The following is a 13,565-nucleotide window of genomic DNA, read 5'->3' as shown; positions in this document are numbered from 1 at the left end:
CAGACTCGGGGTCAAAGCCAGTATCTTTGTTCCTCCCAACACCAATGCCCCACTCTAGGTTCCCATTTCCCACCTCCTGGATGCTCACCTCCATGCCATCTACATCAATGCGTGCCCGCACGCTAAACTTCTGGCCAAGGAGCCGCAGCCTGGGCACGCAGTAAAGGAGGCGGTCGTTGAACTAGGAAGGAAAAAGTTTGGGATGTATGTGCGGAGGGCCTAGTGGGGATGTGGCCCAGCTCCTTGCCCTGAAGCTTTACTGCTGAGGACTGTAGGCAATAGATGGAGAAAAGACAGCCCAAATTGGGCACAGGGGTCACAAGGAAAGAGCCTAGGCGTGGAAGACACTCCCTAGTGGGGAACCTTGGGCAAGTCACTTCTCTGCAAGGCTTAGTTACTTCATCTGTAAAATGGAGAAAAAAAATCCTAGCTAGGTAGTGAAAATACAGTTCATTACTAGAGGAGAGAATGGCTAGCAGGAGGTATAGTCTTTGTTTTTCTTTTTTTTCCTCTTTCAGGAATGAAAGGAGGTATAGTCTTGAGTGAGTACCAGGTCACTGTGTGTGTGTGTGTGTGTGTGTGTGTGTGTGTGTGTGTGTGTGTTGGGAGGGGCATGACCCACCCACAATTCCATGCCTGGCACTTACTAGTATGAGGTATCGGTCTTGAGTGGTCCCATTCTTTGCTGACAGCTTAAGGATGTGGCCTTCTTTTATGAGCTCTTTGGTGGGGCTGACAATGTCCTCCTCGCCCCCTAACAGCTCATATACTTTCAGCAGCTTATGCATTCGCTCCTGGCAGAAGACAGGGAACAAAAGGCACGGTTGGGGCGCCAGCCTCCTGTCAGATGCTCACAAGTCATGACACCCCCACCCCAGGATGGAGACACCACAGGTGGGTGGCCAAGGAAGGGCAGGGGCTAGAAGGGCCACTCACCATTTTGCGGATGGCAGCATTCGAGTGCTCTGCTGCTGTGGCTATCAGCTCCAGAGACTCTACAGGCACAGAGAGGTGAGGTCAGATGGGGGACTAGCAGAGAGGAGCCCTTCCGGGGCTCCTTTTTTTTTTTTTCTTTTGAGAGGGAGTCTCGCTCTGTTGCCCAGGCTGGATTGCAGCGGCATGATCTCGGCTCACCACAACCTCTGCCTCCCAGGTTCAAGCGATTCTCCTGCCTCAGCCTCCCAAGTAGCTGGGACTACAGGCGTGCGCCACCACGCCAGCTAATTTTTTATTTTTAGTAGAGGTGGGGTTTCACTATGTTGGCCAGGCTGGTCTCAAACTCCTGACCTTGTGATCTACCCACCTCAGCCTCCCAAAGTGCTGGGATGACAGGCGTGAACCACCGCACCCGGCCTCGGGGTTTCTTTCCTCCCTGAACACCTCCTCCTGGCTTGATCACACCCTCCCATCTCAGAAAGCTTCACTCTCAAAGAGGTCCACAGCAACATCATTTAAAATCAGATGTCCAATGTCACAATGCCAGAATCACAATAGATGGAATAGTTGGCAGCCAATAAAAAAATGCAAGCTTGCCAAGATTATTATTACCATTAATAATAACAATAAGAGTTACATATGTAACCAGAAGGAAGCATACCCATGTTGTCTCTGGACGGTGGGACTATGGGTGGTTTTTATTATCTTCTTTAGTTTTTCTGTATTTTCCATATTTTTGACAAAGAACATGTATTACTTTTATAATCAGAAAAAGCCATATAAAGAAACAATGAGATGATCCTGTTCTTTGTCTCAATGATTCTGATTCTGGGTATCTGTGCTAGGAAAATACACATTCTATACACAAACACACTTTCATCATATTGGTATTTACAACAGTTCCAAGTGGGAAACAAAAATGTCTATCTGTAGGGGAGCACACCCACCTGTACCTCTTCCCTGCCAAAAAAAAAAAAAAAAAAAGAAAGAAAGAAAGAAAAGAGGCCGTGCCTCTTCCCTGCCAAAACAAATGGCCACCTGTAGGGGTTCAGTTAAATACATTATGCTGTCTTCATATAATGGAATATTAAACAACCTTTACAAATGATCCTCATGTAGGGCTTTAAATAATCTGGGAAATGCTCAGGGTGTTTTAAGAAAAGGATACAAACATGTTTATATAGAATGATCTCACTTTTACAAGTATACATGTCTAAAAAACACCAGGAAGAATTTATGTCACAATGTTCATTGTGCTTATTCTCTGGGGGCTCAGATCACAGGTGATTTTTTCCCTACTTCATCTTTTTCTGTAATTTCCATATTTCCTATAGTGACCAGGTACTGTCAGAAAAAAAAAAAAAAAGCTGAAATAAGTCCCTGTACATCTCCACCCACTAATAAATCCCACCCATGCTTAAGGCCTGGCCACAGTCTCCGTGTACCCCGTTGGGATCTCCCCACTCAGATCAGCCTGTGCTGGAGGAGCAGAGGTGCTTCTGAAGAAGGTCCATATGGCTGGCCAACCAAGTCTTGTTTTCCTAAGAGGCTCTCTCTTCATGACCAAGTTTTGGTGCTCAAGGAGATCTATGGCCCCAGTCCCAGCTCAGGCGTCCACATGCCTTTCAGGGGCCGGGCTCTAATCTCCAACCCTTCTTCCGAAATCCTGGCTGCCAGAAGGAACTTTCTCACACCGTTTACTGCCACTCCTCTGCTCAAATCTGTCAGTGGCTCCCCTGTGCCTGCAGGGTAAAGACCTAGCCCTTTAGCCCAACACTCAAAGCCCTTGGTGAGGCCGGGCGCGGTGGCTTACGCCTGTAATCCCAATACTTTAGGAGGCCAAGGGGGACAGATCACCTGACTTCAAGACCAGCCTAGCCAACATGGCAAAACCCCGTCTCTACTAAAATTACAAAAATTCGCCAGGGATGGTGGCATGTGCCCGTAATCCCAGCTACTCGGGAGGCTGAGGCAGGACAATCACTTGAACCCTGGAGGTGGAGCTTGCAGTGAGCTGAGATCATGCCACTGCACTCCAGCTTGGGCGACAGAGCGAGACTCCGTCTCAAAAAAAAAAAGAGAAAAACTCAAAGCCCTTGGTGATGTGGCTTCTGCTGACCACTCCAGCTTCCTGCACCTCCCTAAACATGTCCCGTCTTACTTCATCTGGCCAACCGTCACTCTGTCTTCTGGATCCAGCTCACCTCCTCCAGTGAGCCTGCCCAGAGTTGCCGGGCTGGGTTAGGACCCTGTCTGGGTTCTCACATTCTCCTTTGCTCCCTTCTGTCCCACTAGTCACAGTGCTCATCGTGTATTTATACATCTGCATCCATATTCCTCAGTAGACTAGGAGCTCCCTAGGACAGGGCCAAGGTCCCAATGCCCTCTCCAGGCAGATGCTTTGGATAAATGAGCTCCTTCAACCCTCACAACAACCCTGTAACATAGGTGATTGTGCCCCATTTATCTAATGAGGAAATCAAGACTCAGGGAGAAGGTGGCCACCCTAGGTTGCCTACCTGGGTGGCAGAGTTGGCATCAGAGCTGGGAATGATCTCCCAGCTGCCTCTTTTCCTACACATCCTACATCTCCCCCACCCCAGGGCAGGGGGCAGGCTGAGTGGTAGAGGTAGGAGGTACCCAGGGAAGGGGATAGGAAGAAGACTCTGGCAAGTTGTGGGCACACAAGCTCAGGCCTGTGTAGGCTGATGGGCTCTGACTGGAGGCTTTGTTACAACGAGCTCTGCCTGGAGATGTCTCATGTGGAGTATAGACCGGCATTTCCAAGGATCCAGGGTGTACAGTCCTTATCTGGGGCCTCAGTGTGGGGATTTCAGCCTAGAATTTCACTTAGGGGTTCAGGCTAGGGACTGCAATCTGGGGGGCCTGATGTAGGGGCTTGGTTTGGAAGCTTTAGTGGGGCCTGGTCTGGGCTTGGCAGTCTAGGATCTTGGTTTGGAGTTTAGTCTTGGGCCCATTGTAGGCAACAGAGGCCAGGAGTTCCAGATGGCCTGGTCTAGGGTCCAGGCTCTAGAGTGCAGTCTGGAAAGTAGAAAGTGGGCAAGTCAGTTTGGGGAACCAGACATATGATTCTGTGAGGCTCAGCCTGGGGAATTTAGTCTGAGGGGTAAAAAATTGGGAGCTCAGCTTAGGATCTTGGGCTGAGAATCTTAGTGTGCATATCTCAGGTGGGCTCTCATTCAGAGATTCTCATTCTGAACAGCTCAGAAAACCAGACCGGGAAGTTGTTTCTGGGGACAAGTTTCATCTCTGGACTTGATGTGGGGAGTGCAATCTGGGAGGCTCCATTAGGGAAGCTCAGATGGCCAAGCTCAAGCTCTGAGGTTCATGCTGGGGCCTGAGATAGGGTTGGGATTGATACAAAACAGGAAACTCAATTTCTTCAACTCAGGCTGCTCTGCCTATGGAGTAGCCATTCTTTATTTCTTTACTTCTTCATAAACTTGCTTTCACTTAAAAAATAATAATAATAATAAAAGGCCGGGCACGGTGGCTCACGCCTGTAATCCCAGCACTTTGGGAGGCCGAGGTGGGCAGATCATGAGGTCAGGAGATTGAGAATATGCTGGCCAACATGGTGAAACCCCATCTCTACTAAAATACAAAACTTAGTCAGGCGTGGTGGTGCGTGCCTGTAGTCCCAGCTACTCGGGAGGCTGAGGCAGGGGAATTGCTTGAACCCAGGAGGCGGAGATAGAAGTGAGCCGAGATTGTGCCATTGCACTCCAGCCTGGCAAAAGAGAGAGACTCAGTCTCAAAAAAAATAAAAATAAAAATAGGCTGGGTGTGGTGGCACATGCCTGTAATCGCAGCACTTTGGGAGACCAAGGCGGGCAGATCATGAGGTCAAGAGATCAAGACCATCCTGGCCAACATGGTGAAACCCTGTCTCTACCCAAAATACAAAATTTAGCCAGGTGTGGTGGTGGGCGCCTGTAATCCCAGCTACTTGGGAGGCTGAGGCAGGAGAATTGCTTGAACTTGGGAGGCGGAGGTTGCAGTGAGCCAAGATTCCACCACTGCACTCCAGCCTGGGTGACAGAGGGAGACTCCCTCTTAAATAAATAAATAAATAAATAATAAAAAATAAATTTCTCATATTCAACCTGGGGCCAATTTTAGAGGGATGGGCATTAGCCAGCACATTTAGTAATAAAAGCAGCTAACATTTATTGAGCCTTTACCATGTACCAGGCATTGTGCTAGGAGCTTTACCCAGGTTATCTCATTACTTCTCAAAACAACCATATGAGGTAGGTATCATTGTCATCCCCATTCTACATGTGAGAAAACTTAGGCTGAGAGGCTGAGCAGCTTGCCCAAGGATACACAGTTGAGAAAATGGACTCTATCTGGAGCCCACTCTAGGTCGTTTTCATTGGTGGCTCACTTTGGGTCTAGTGCAGGGAGCTTATTTGGAGAATTTTCACCTGGGGATGTTGTGCTGGGGATCCAGTGTGAAAATAAAATTGCAGAACTGAGTCCTGGGAGCTCAATGTGGACCTGGGACTAGGCACTTAGCCTGAGTGGCTTAATTTGGGGGACAGTCTCATAATCTAGGGCATTAGTCCTGGAGCTCATCATGGGACTCTCCATCTGGTAAATGAAAAATAGGGGTCGTTGGCCGGGCATGGTGGCTCATGCCTGTAATTCCAGCACTTTTGGAGGCCGAGGCAGGTGGATCACGAGGTCAGGAGTTCGAGACCAGTTTGGCCAAGATGGTGAAACCCCGTCTCTACTAAAAATACAAAAATTAGCCGGGTGCAGTGGCGGGTGCCTGTAATCCCAGCTACTCGGGAGGCTGAGGCTGCAGAATCGCTAGAACCAGAAAGGCGGAGGTTGCAGTGAGCCGAGATCACGCCACTGCACTCTAGCCTGGGCAATGGAGCAAGACTCTGTCTCATAAAAAAAAAAAAAAAAAAAAAAGAAAAGAAAAAGAAAAAAGAAAAATAGGGGTCATCAGTCTAGGGGACTTGGGCTGGGGAGAACACAGCCTGGAATCTCTGTCTGGAGCTCAGTCTGGGCTGCTGAATTTCAGGGTTCCCCCTGGGGAACTCAAGGAATCCAGTCTGGGGGCACAGTGGGGCTTCAGTCTATAGGACAGACCTGGAGAGTCAGTCTTTTAAGTTCAGGCTGAAAGTTTCAGTCTGAGGGATACGAAATAGGAGAATTAATCTAGGGTGCTCAGTTGGCAATACTTGTCTATAGAATGGTGGCCAAGGAGATCAGACTGGGAAGCTCTTTTGGGGACCTCAGGCTGAAGGCTCTCACTGGGACCCCACTCTCAGGACGCAGGGTGGGAAGAGTATTCCAGGTGGGAAGAGGCCCAGTCTGGGGATCTTAGTTTGAGAAACCAGTGTTGGGATCTATAACTGGGACCTCAGACTGGGCTTAGTATGAAGGTTCAGTTTGGAGATGTCAGTCCATGGGGCCCATCCCAGGGAATCAGTCTGGAAGGCCCTTTCTAGAAGTTCAGGCTGGCACATCAGTGAGGGCTCTTTTTCAGCAGGAGGAATGAGGTACTTACTTATGCTGCAGATATCTGCTTGTAGAGCTTAGCTATTAAACTTTCTGGAGGCCTAGTTCTTTCTAGGGGTCCAGGCTTGGTAGTGAAGTGCCCCATCTGGCGGGGTGGAGGAGGCTTAGTATGGGAAGCAGACACAGCAGTGGACACAACTGTCCACTCCCCATTCTTTTTTTTTTTTTTTTTGAGATGGGAGTCTTACTCTGTGGCCCAGGTTGGAGTGCAGTGGCACGATCTTGGCTCACTGCAGCCTCGGCCTCCCAGGTTCCAGCGATTCTCCTGCCTCAGCCTCCAGGGTAGCTGGGATTATAGGCACAGCCACCACACTTGGCTAATTTTTGTATTTCTAGTAGAGACGGGGTTTCACCATCTTGGCCAAACGCCAGACCTCCTTTTTATTCAGGCTGGTCTCAAACTCCAGACCTCAGGTGATCTACCTGCCTCGGCCTCCCAAATTGCTAGGATTACAGGTGTGAGCCACCACACCCGGCCTCAACCCCCATTCTTATGGCTTTTAGGACCCCACACTTTCTTTGTTTTCTTCCTACCTTTAGGGCTCCTCCTTTTTTTTTTTTTTTTTTTTTTGAGATGGGGTCTCACTCTGTCACCCAGGCTGGAGTGCGGTGGCACCACCTCGGCTCACTGCAACTTCTGCCTCCCGGGTTCAAGTGGTTCTATTGCCTCAGCCTCCTGACTAGCTGGGATTACAGGCGTGCACCACCATACCTGGCTAATTTTTGTATTTTCAGTAGAGACGGGGTTTCACCATGTTGGCCAGGCTGGTCTCAAAGTCCTGACTTCGTGATCCACCTGCCTCGGCCTCCAAAAGTGCTGGGATTACAGGTGTGAGCCACCGCACCCAGCCTAGGACTGCTCCTTCTAAGTCTCCTTTGCTGATTCCACTTCCCTGAGGTTTGTCCTTGGCCCTCTTTCCCCTCCTTTTACACTTACTCCCTTTGGTGATCTCGGCCAGCCCTATGGCTTTGGAATACTATCTATGTGCAAATGACATCCAAATCTCTCCCTGGAATTCTAGATTCATCTAACTGCCTGACTAGCAGCTCACTTTGAACATGTCCAAAAACAGACTCCTAAGATCATCTTAGAAACCATCACCACCAGCCAAAAACCTACGAGTCATTCCTGACTCTTTCTCTCAAGCCCTGCATCCACTCCACCCTAGTCCTCTCAGTGCTGCTTCTGAAAAGAATATATCCTGAATCCAACCATTTCTCACAGATTCTACTGCTACTGTCCTCATCCAAGCCAACTTTTCTCACTTGGATTACTGCAAAAGCCTTCTAACTGATCTCTCAGCTCTCTCTCTTGCTCCCCAAGTGATCAACATCGAAACCTTCCCATGGCTACCCACCACACTCAGAATAAAATCCATCTCCTTATCTTGGCCTTCAGTCTTTGCTCCTCTCTCCAACCCCATTTCTACCATTCTACTCTCACTTGTCACGTTCAGAGATATGCAACCTGTCCAGCACCCCACCTCCTCTAATATCTCCCCTTGCCTTGGACACTATACTTGCTGTTGCCTCTGCCTGGAACATGCTCCACTCCAACAGGCATGTGCTTACCTTCTTTTTATTCAGGTTTTGACTCACTGTCTTCTAGTCAGACAGGCCACCCAATCTCAAGTAGGCTCTCCAGCCACTGTCATGCCACCCTCTTCTAACTCTCAGAATTACACTCAGCACCTATCTAATATTCTACTGTGTATTTAGTTACTTATTTATTTATTCTCGAGATGGAGTCTCACTCTATCACCCAGGCTGGAGTGCAGTGGCTCAATCACAGCTCAATGCAACCTCTGCCTCCCGAGTTCGAGTGATTCTCCTGCACTGGCATCCCGAGTAGCTGGAATTACAGGCACCCACCACCACGTCCAGCTATCTTTTTTTTTTTTTTTTTTGAGATGAAGTCTTGCTCTGTTGCCCAGGCTGTAGTGTAGTGACGCAATCTCGGCTCACTGCAACCTCCGCCTCCTGGGTTCAAGCAATTCTCCTGCCTCAGCCTCCCGAATAGCTGGGATTACAGGTGCCCGCCACCACGCCCAGCTAATGTTTGTATTTTTAGTAGAGACAGGGTTTCACCATGTTGGCCAGGCTGGTCTCAAACTCCTGACCTCAGGCGATCCCCTGGTCTCGGCCTCCCAAAGTGCTGGGATTACAGGCATGAGCCACTGCGCCTGGCCTCTACTGTGTGTTTATTATTTTTGTTTACTGTGTCTCTTGCTGACTAGAATATATGCTCCCTGAGATCAAGGACCTTGTCTGTTTTGTTCACCTCTATATCCCCAGTACCTAGAACAACGCACAAAAACATGGAGGTGCTCAGTAAGTAGCTGTTAAGTGAATGAATGAATGAATGAAAATAACAATCTGGGGAAGAGAAAGTGGGGTAGGCTGTGGGGAGCTCTATCTGGGGTATGGGGTTCAGGCTGATACTGGAGGAATCGGGATAGAAGACTTTTCTAGTGGTTCAATGTGTAAGGATTCAGTCTGGGGAGGAGGTATCTCAGCCTAGAGATCCAAATTTGAGAGGTGGAAAATTTGGGGTCCAGTCTAGGGTGCTCAATTTGGAGGTTCTTTTGGGAGGTTCATTCTGGGTAGTGGCTGATGGACATGGAGGAAAGCTCTAAATCTGGAGGATGGAAAATTGATGAGCCAGGGCTCTCTCTGGGTTGCTCAGCTGTGGAGATTCTGTGATGTGGGTTTGGCCTGAGAGGTCAGTCTGGCCTCTCAGCGTGGTGGCTCAGTCCCTGAAGTTTCAGGCTCAGTTTCCTTTCTCATTTGGTACAACTTCATTTGGGGGTGAGTCTAGGGGTCAGCCTTGGGGTCTCAATCTAGGAAATGGATGAGTTCCTTTAGGGGATCATAATAGGCATGCTCCTCAAACTCTGGGCTTCCAGTTGGGAAGTTCAGGTTGGGGGTCTCCTTCTGAATGTTCTCTTCGGGTATTCGGGCAGGGGTCTCAACTTGGAGGGCCCTGCCTGAATACCCAAAGAGAACATTCAGAAGGAGGATCTCATCCTGGGGTCTCACTTCAGAACCTCAATGTGGGCCTTTCAGTTTGGAGATCCTCCTCTGGGATCTCAATCATGAGGCAATGGAAGGCTGACCCTGTGAATTAAGTCTTGGGGTCCTGCCTCAGAGGTCTGGCCTAGAGTTATTAGTGTGGAGGAGTAGGAAGGGGCCTGGGTGCACACACTCACTTTGGGCATCCTTGCTGTCCGGGGAGCCATGGGGCAGCTTTAACAGATAGTCCTTGAGAAGAAGCTCATAGCGGGGGATGCGCTGCACAGGCTCCAGCATGTGGTGCTGCAATGTCAGGTTGCCACAGGCTTCCTCCTTCTGTGACAGGCAGAAGCAGAGGGGCTCAGATCTGGCTGCAGATCCCCCACCACGTCCCTGCAGACCTCTCCTCCCCCAGTCTGCTCCCTCCAGCTTGACCACTTACCTGCACCTCATGGATGATGACTTTAAACTGGGTGGAACGCTCTGTCCAGGTGTTGACCAGCTCCACAGCCCGGTCAAAGTTCTTCACATACTCACCATACATCTTGAGGAAGGGGGCCAGTTTCTGCAGGATGTCTCCAATGCGTGGGTAGCGGTCCCTGGGGTGGAATTAGGGGCTGATGTGGTCCTGCTGCTCTTTGCCCCTCAGAATCTTCCCCCACAGGTCTCCATATACCTTTCATCTCAGTCTTAGAAACCTACTTCTCAGCTAGTCTGCTCCTTCAGAAATACTGCTTACATTACAGGCCAATGAGGCCAAGAGGCTCGGCTTGACTTCAGACCACAGCCTGGGATGCCACCTGCCTCAATTCTGCCCTGCCCGAGTGCTGGTTGGAGTACCCACCCTGAGACCTTACTGCCAGGACCACTTCATATACTGATTATCAATTGTGTGCTGGGTGATGCTGGGGACACAGAAATGAGTCACACCCATTTGAGCCCTGAGAGGGTCACCATCTGGTAGGTAAGACAAAGAGACCAGGCCTGGTCTTACTCCTCATTGGTCAGTCTGGTGCAGGAGCAAAGCAAACCAGACCTGGTCCCAGCCCTCAGGGTTCACAGACTCGTGGGGAAATATAGGAACCAGGCTTCATGCTGGCCCTCTGTGGTCACAGTCTGGTGAGGGGGACACACTTGACTCTGTAGGTGTGGAGAATCTGTAGGTATGGGGAATGTGGACATGATTTTAAGCAGGGAGAGACACGGTCTGACTGTTGTTTAGAAAGACCATTCTGGCAAATTGTGTGGACTCTAAAGGCTGGATTGGAAGAAGGCCTGGAGCCTAGGAGGCTGCCTGTAAACCTTGCCCTTCTACCTGAGGACTCAGCTTAGGCATCACCTTCTCCCTGAATCCTTCTGTAATCTCCAAGCTAGGCTTGGTCCAGTTGTCTGGATTCCCACAGCCTCCCATTCTCTGCTCTATCATAGCACTGTAAAAATAAAAAAGGCTCACGTCCATTGAGCACTTATTGTATACACCTGGTACTGTTTTTTGTTTGTTTGTTTGTTTGCTTTTTTTTTTTTTTTTTTTTGAGACGGAGTCTTGCTCTGTCGCCCAGGCTGGAGTGCAGTGGCATGATCTCAGCTCACTGCAAGCTCCACCTCCCAGGTTCACACCATTCTCCTGCCTCAGCCTCCCCAGTAGCTGGGACTACAGGGGCCCACCACCACACCTGGCTAATTTTTTGTATTTTTAGTAGAGACTGGGTTTCACCGTGTTAGCCAGGATGGCCTCGATCTCCTGACCTCGTGATCCGCCCGCCTCGGCCTCCCAAAGTGCTGGGATTACGGGCGTGAGCCACCATGCCTGGCCTATACTGGTACTGTTCTAAGCTCTTTTATGTATTAAGTTATTTAATCCTTAAAACAACCCTACAAGGTAGGCCATTATTATTTTCCCCCATTTTATAGATGAGGAAACTGAGGCACAGCAACTTAAGAAACTTGCTCAAAGTTACCAATTGGCACAGCTGGAATTTGAACTCAGCCAATTTGGCTCCTAACCTAATACTCCTGCAGGCTATGCTATTCTGTTGTAATTTTCTGAGTTCTGGTCTGTGTTCCACATCAGACTGGGAGGTCCTGGAAGGCAGAGCTTGGGCCTGATTCTTTTTTCTTTTTCTTTTTTTTTTTTTTAAGAGTCTAGCTCTATCACCTAGGCTGGAGTGCAATGGTGCAATTTTGGGTCACCACATCTCTGCCTCCGGGTTCAAGTGATTCTCGTGCCTCAGCCTCCCGAGTAGCTGGGACTACAGGCACGTGCCATCAGGCCAGGGTAATTTTTAATATTTTTAGTAGAGACAGGGTTTTGCCATGTTGGCCAGGCTGTTCTCAAACTCCTGACCTCAGGTGATTCACCTGCCTCAGCTTCCCAAAGTGCTGGGATGGCACCGTGCCCGGCTCTGATTCTTTTTTCAAAAGTCACTAAGAGGAAGAGCAAGTAGCAATGAAGTCTTGTGTACACCTCTGGGTCTGGGCTCGGCAGGCAGGTGGACAGGGGAGTGGGCAGTCTAGGTCTAGGGCCCCTCACCATTCCTCCATGCGCTTCTCTAGCTCAGGCAGCAGGAACTGCTGGTGGAAGCAATAGATGGAGCAGATGTTAGAGAAGATGCCGTGGACAACGTCGGCCGGGAAGGAACTGCGGTTCCGAGCTTCTTCCAGCAGCCGGGCACAGAACACCTGTGGGGCAGGGCAGAAGCACTCAGCCCAGCTGGGCCTGGGGCTTGGCTGGTGAAGGGGCAGCTTATGGGTGAGGGCAGTATTTGTGGGGAGGCTTGTGGAGCTTTGGAATCAGCATTGGTCTTGAGACTGAGGAGACAGGGAATGGGGTTAGGGTTATATATTGGGGAGATGGATTTCAGGTTATTCCAGCAGTCCCTGGCTTTGGCCCCCACATTTGTGCTTGATCCTGGCAGAGCAAGTATTCTGGCTGAGATCTAACTCAAGTGCGAGGGTGCCTTCTGAAGAAATGTTAGGCTGCCCAGGCACAGAAAGGGGTCCCTGCTGCCAAGAGTTAGGCTTTGGAACAATTAGAAGTCAGGATCAAGGTTAGGCTTAGAATTAGATTCGGGTCAGAGAGAAAGTTGGAATTAGATCCGTTTATTTAATGAATATTTTTGAGTGTCTGTTGTGTGCGAGGCACTGTCACAGAGGGTAAGATAGAGCAGTGAACAAAGATAAAAATCTCTACTCTCAGGGATTCTAGTGGATTTGGGATCTGGAATAGGGCTAGGGTTAGAATGAAGTTCACAGCTAGGGATAAATTCAGGATCTGGGTCTGAGTCAGTACTAGTGTCAGGTCGCAGTCAGGGCTGGTATACCTGCCCAGCATTAGGAGTGAGGGTTGGTATCACGATCAAGCTTGGGGCATAATCAGAGTTGGCTTCATGGACAAGTTGACTTCAAGGTCAGAGAGGAGTCTTACCGCCTCTAAATTCTGGCCACAATGGTGGGATTGAACTCAGGCCCTATCACTTCCTCCTTGAAATGCACCTACAAGGTCCTGGGGCCCTGGTACCCGCAAGGGGTCACTCACCTGATCCAGGAGATGGAGCCTGGAAACGTAGGCCTTCTCAGTTTGCAGGAGCTCATTGGCAATGTGAAACACCTTTTGCTGCACAGTCAACTGGAAAGGAGAAACAGTAACCCCCGATCCATCATCCTCTATCCTAACCCTCATCCAAGCCCCCAGAATTCTTAAAACAGTTCCCATGCCACTCTAAGCCTAATACCACCCTAAGATAACCTTGACCCCCATCTCCAGATCTGTAAGTCCTTCAGCTTCATCCCTGACTCCCCAGTCTACCATAAGGCCTACCCCTCCATTCTGATGACATGCACTCCCTCACTCAACAATTCATTCACCTGCTCTCTCTATTCTGACTCAGCAGAGTGTAGTGGTTAAGCATTTTTGGGATGGTAAGTCAGACTTCCTGGGTTCAAATCCTAAGCTCTGCCATTCACTAGCTTGCATAACTTCTTTAACAGCTCTGTATTTAGGACGCCTCATCCATAAATACGGATAATAATAGGATCTATTTAACGTAGAGGCTGGCGAG

The 13,565-nt window shown here is 49.4% G+C and overlaps 1 protein-coding gene across 3 annotated transcripts in view; it reads right to left on the bottom strand.

The window, feature by feature from the left end:
• LOC105493779 (FYVE, RhoGEF and PH domain containing 1) overlaps positions 1-13,565 on the bottom strand; it is a 50,445-nt gene that overhangs the window by 10,126 nt on the left and 26,754 nt on the right. For all 3 annotated transcript variants that reach the window (XM_011761674.3, XM_071088983.1, XM_071088984.1), the window contains exons 5-11: positions 13,043-13,132; positions 12,038-12,186; positions 9,950-10,106; positions 9,705-9,843; positions 937-995; positions 648-794; positions 89-181 (exon numbers count right to left, since the gene is read on the bottom strand). In XM_011761674.3, the coding sequence (XP_011759976.1) occupies positions 89-181; positions 648-794; positions 937-995; positions 9,705-9,843; positions 9,950-10,106; positions 12,038-12,186; positions 13,043-13,132 (834 nt within the window). The remainder of the gene's footprint in view (positions 1-88; positions 182-647; positions 795-936; positions 996-9,704; positions 9,844-9,949; positions 10,107-12,037; positions 12,187-13,042; positions 13,133-13,565) is intronic.

Source organism: Macaca nemestrina, chromosome X (assembly GCF_043159975.1).
Source record: "Macaca nemestrina isolate mMacNem1 chromosome X, mMacNem.hap1, whole genome shotgun sequence".
NCBI lineage: Eukaryota > Metazoa > Chordata > Mammalia > Primates > Cercopithecidae > Macaca > Macaca nemestrina.
Note: the sequence above shows the minus strand (reverse complement) of the source record. Positions and strands in the feature narration are given on the sequence as shown.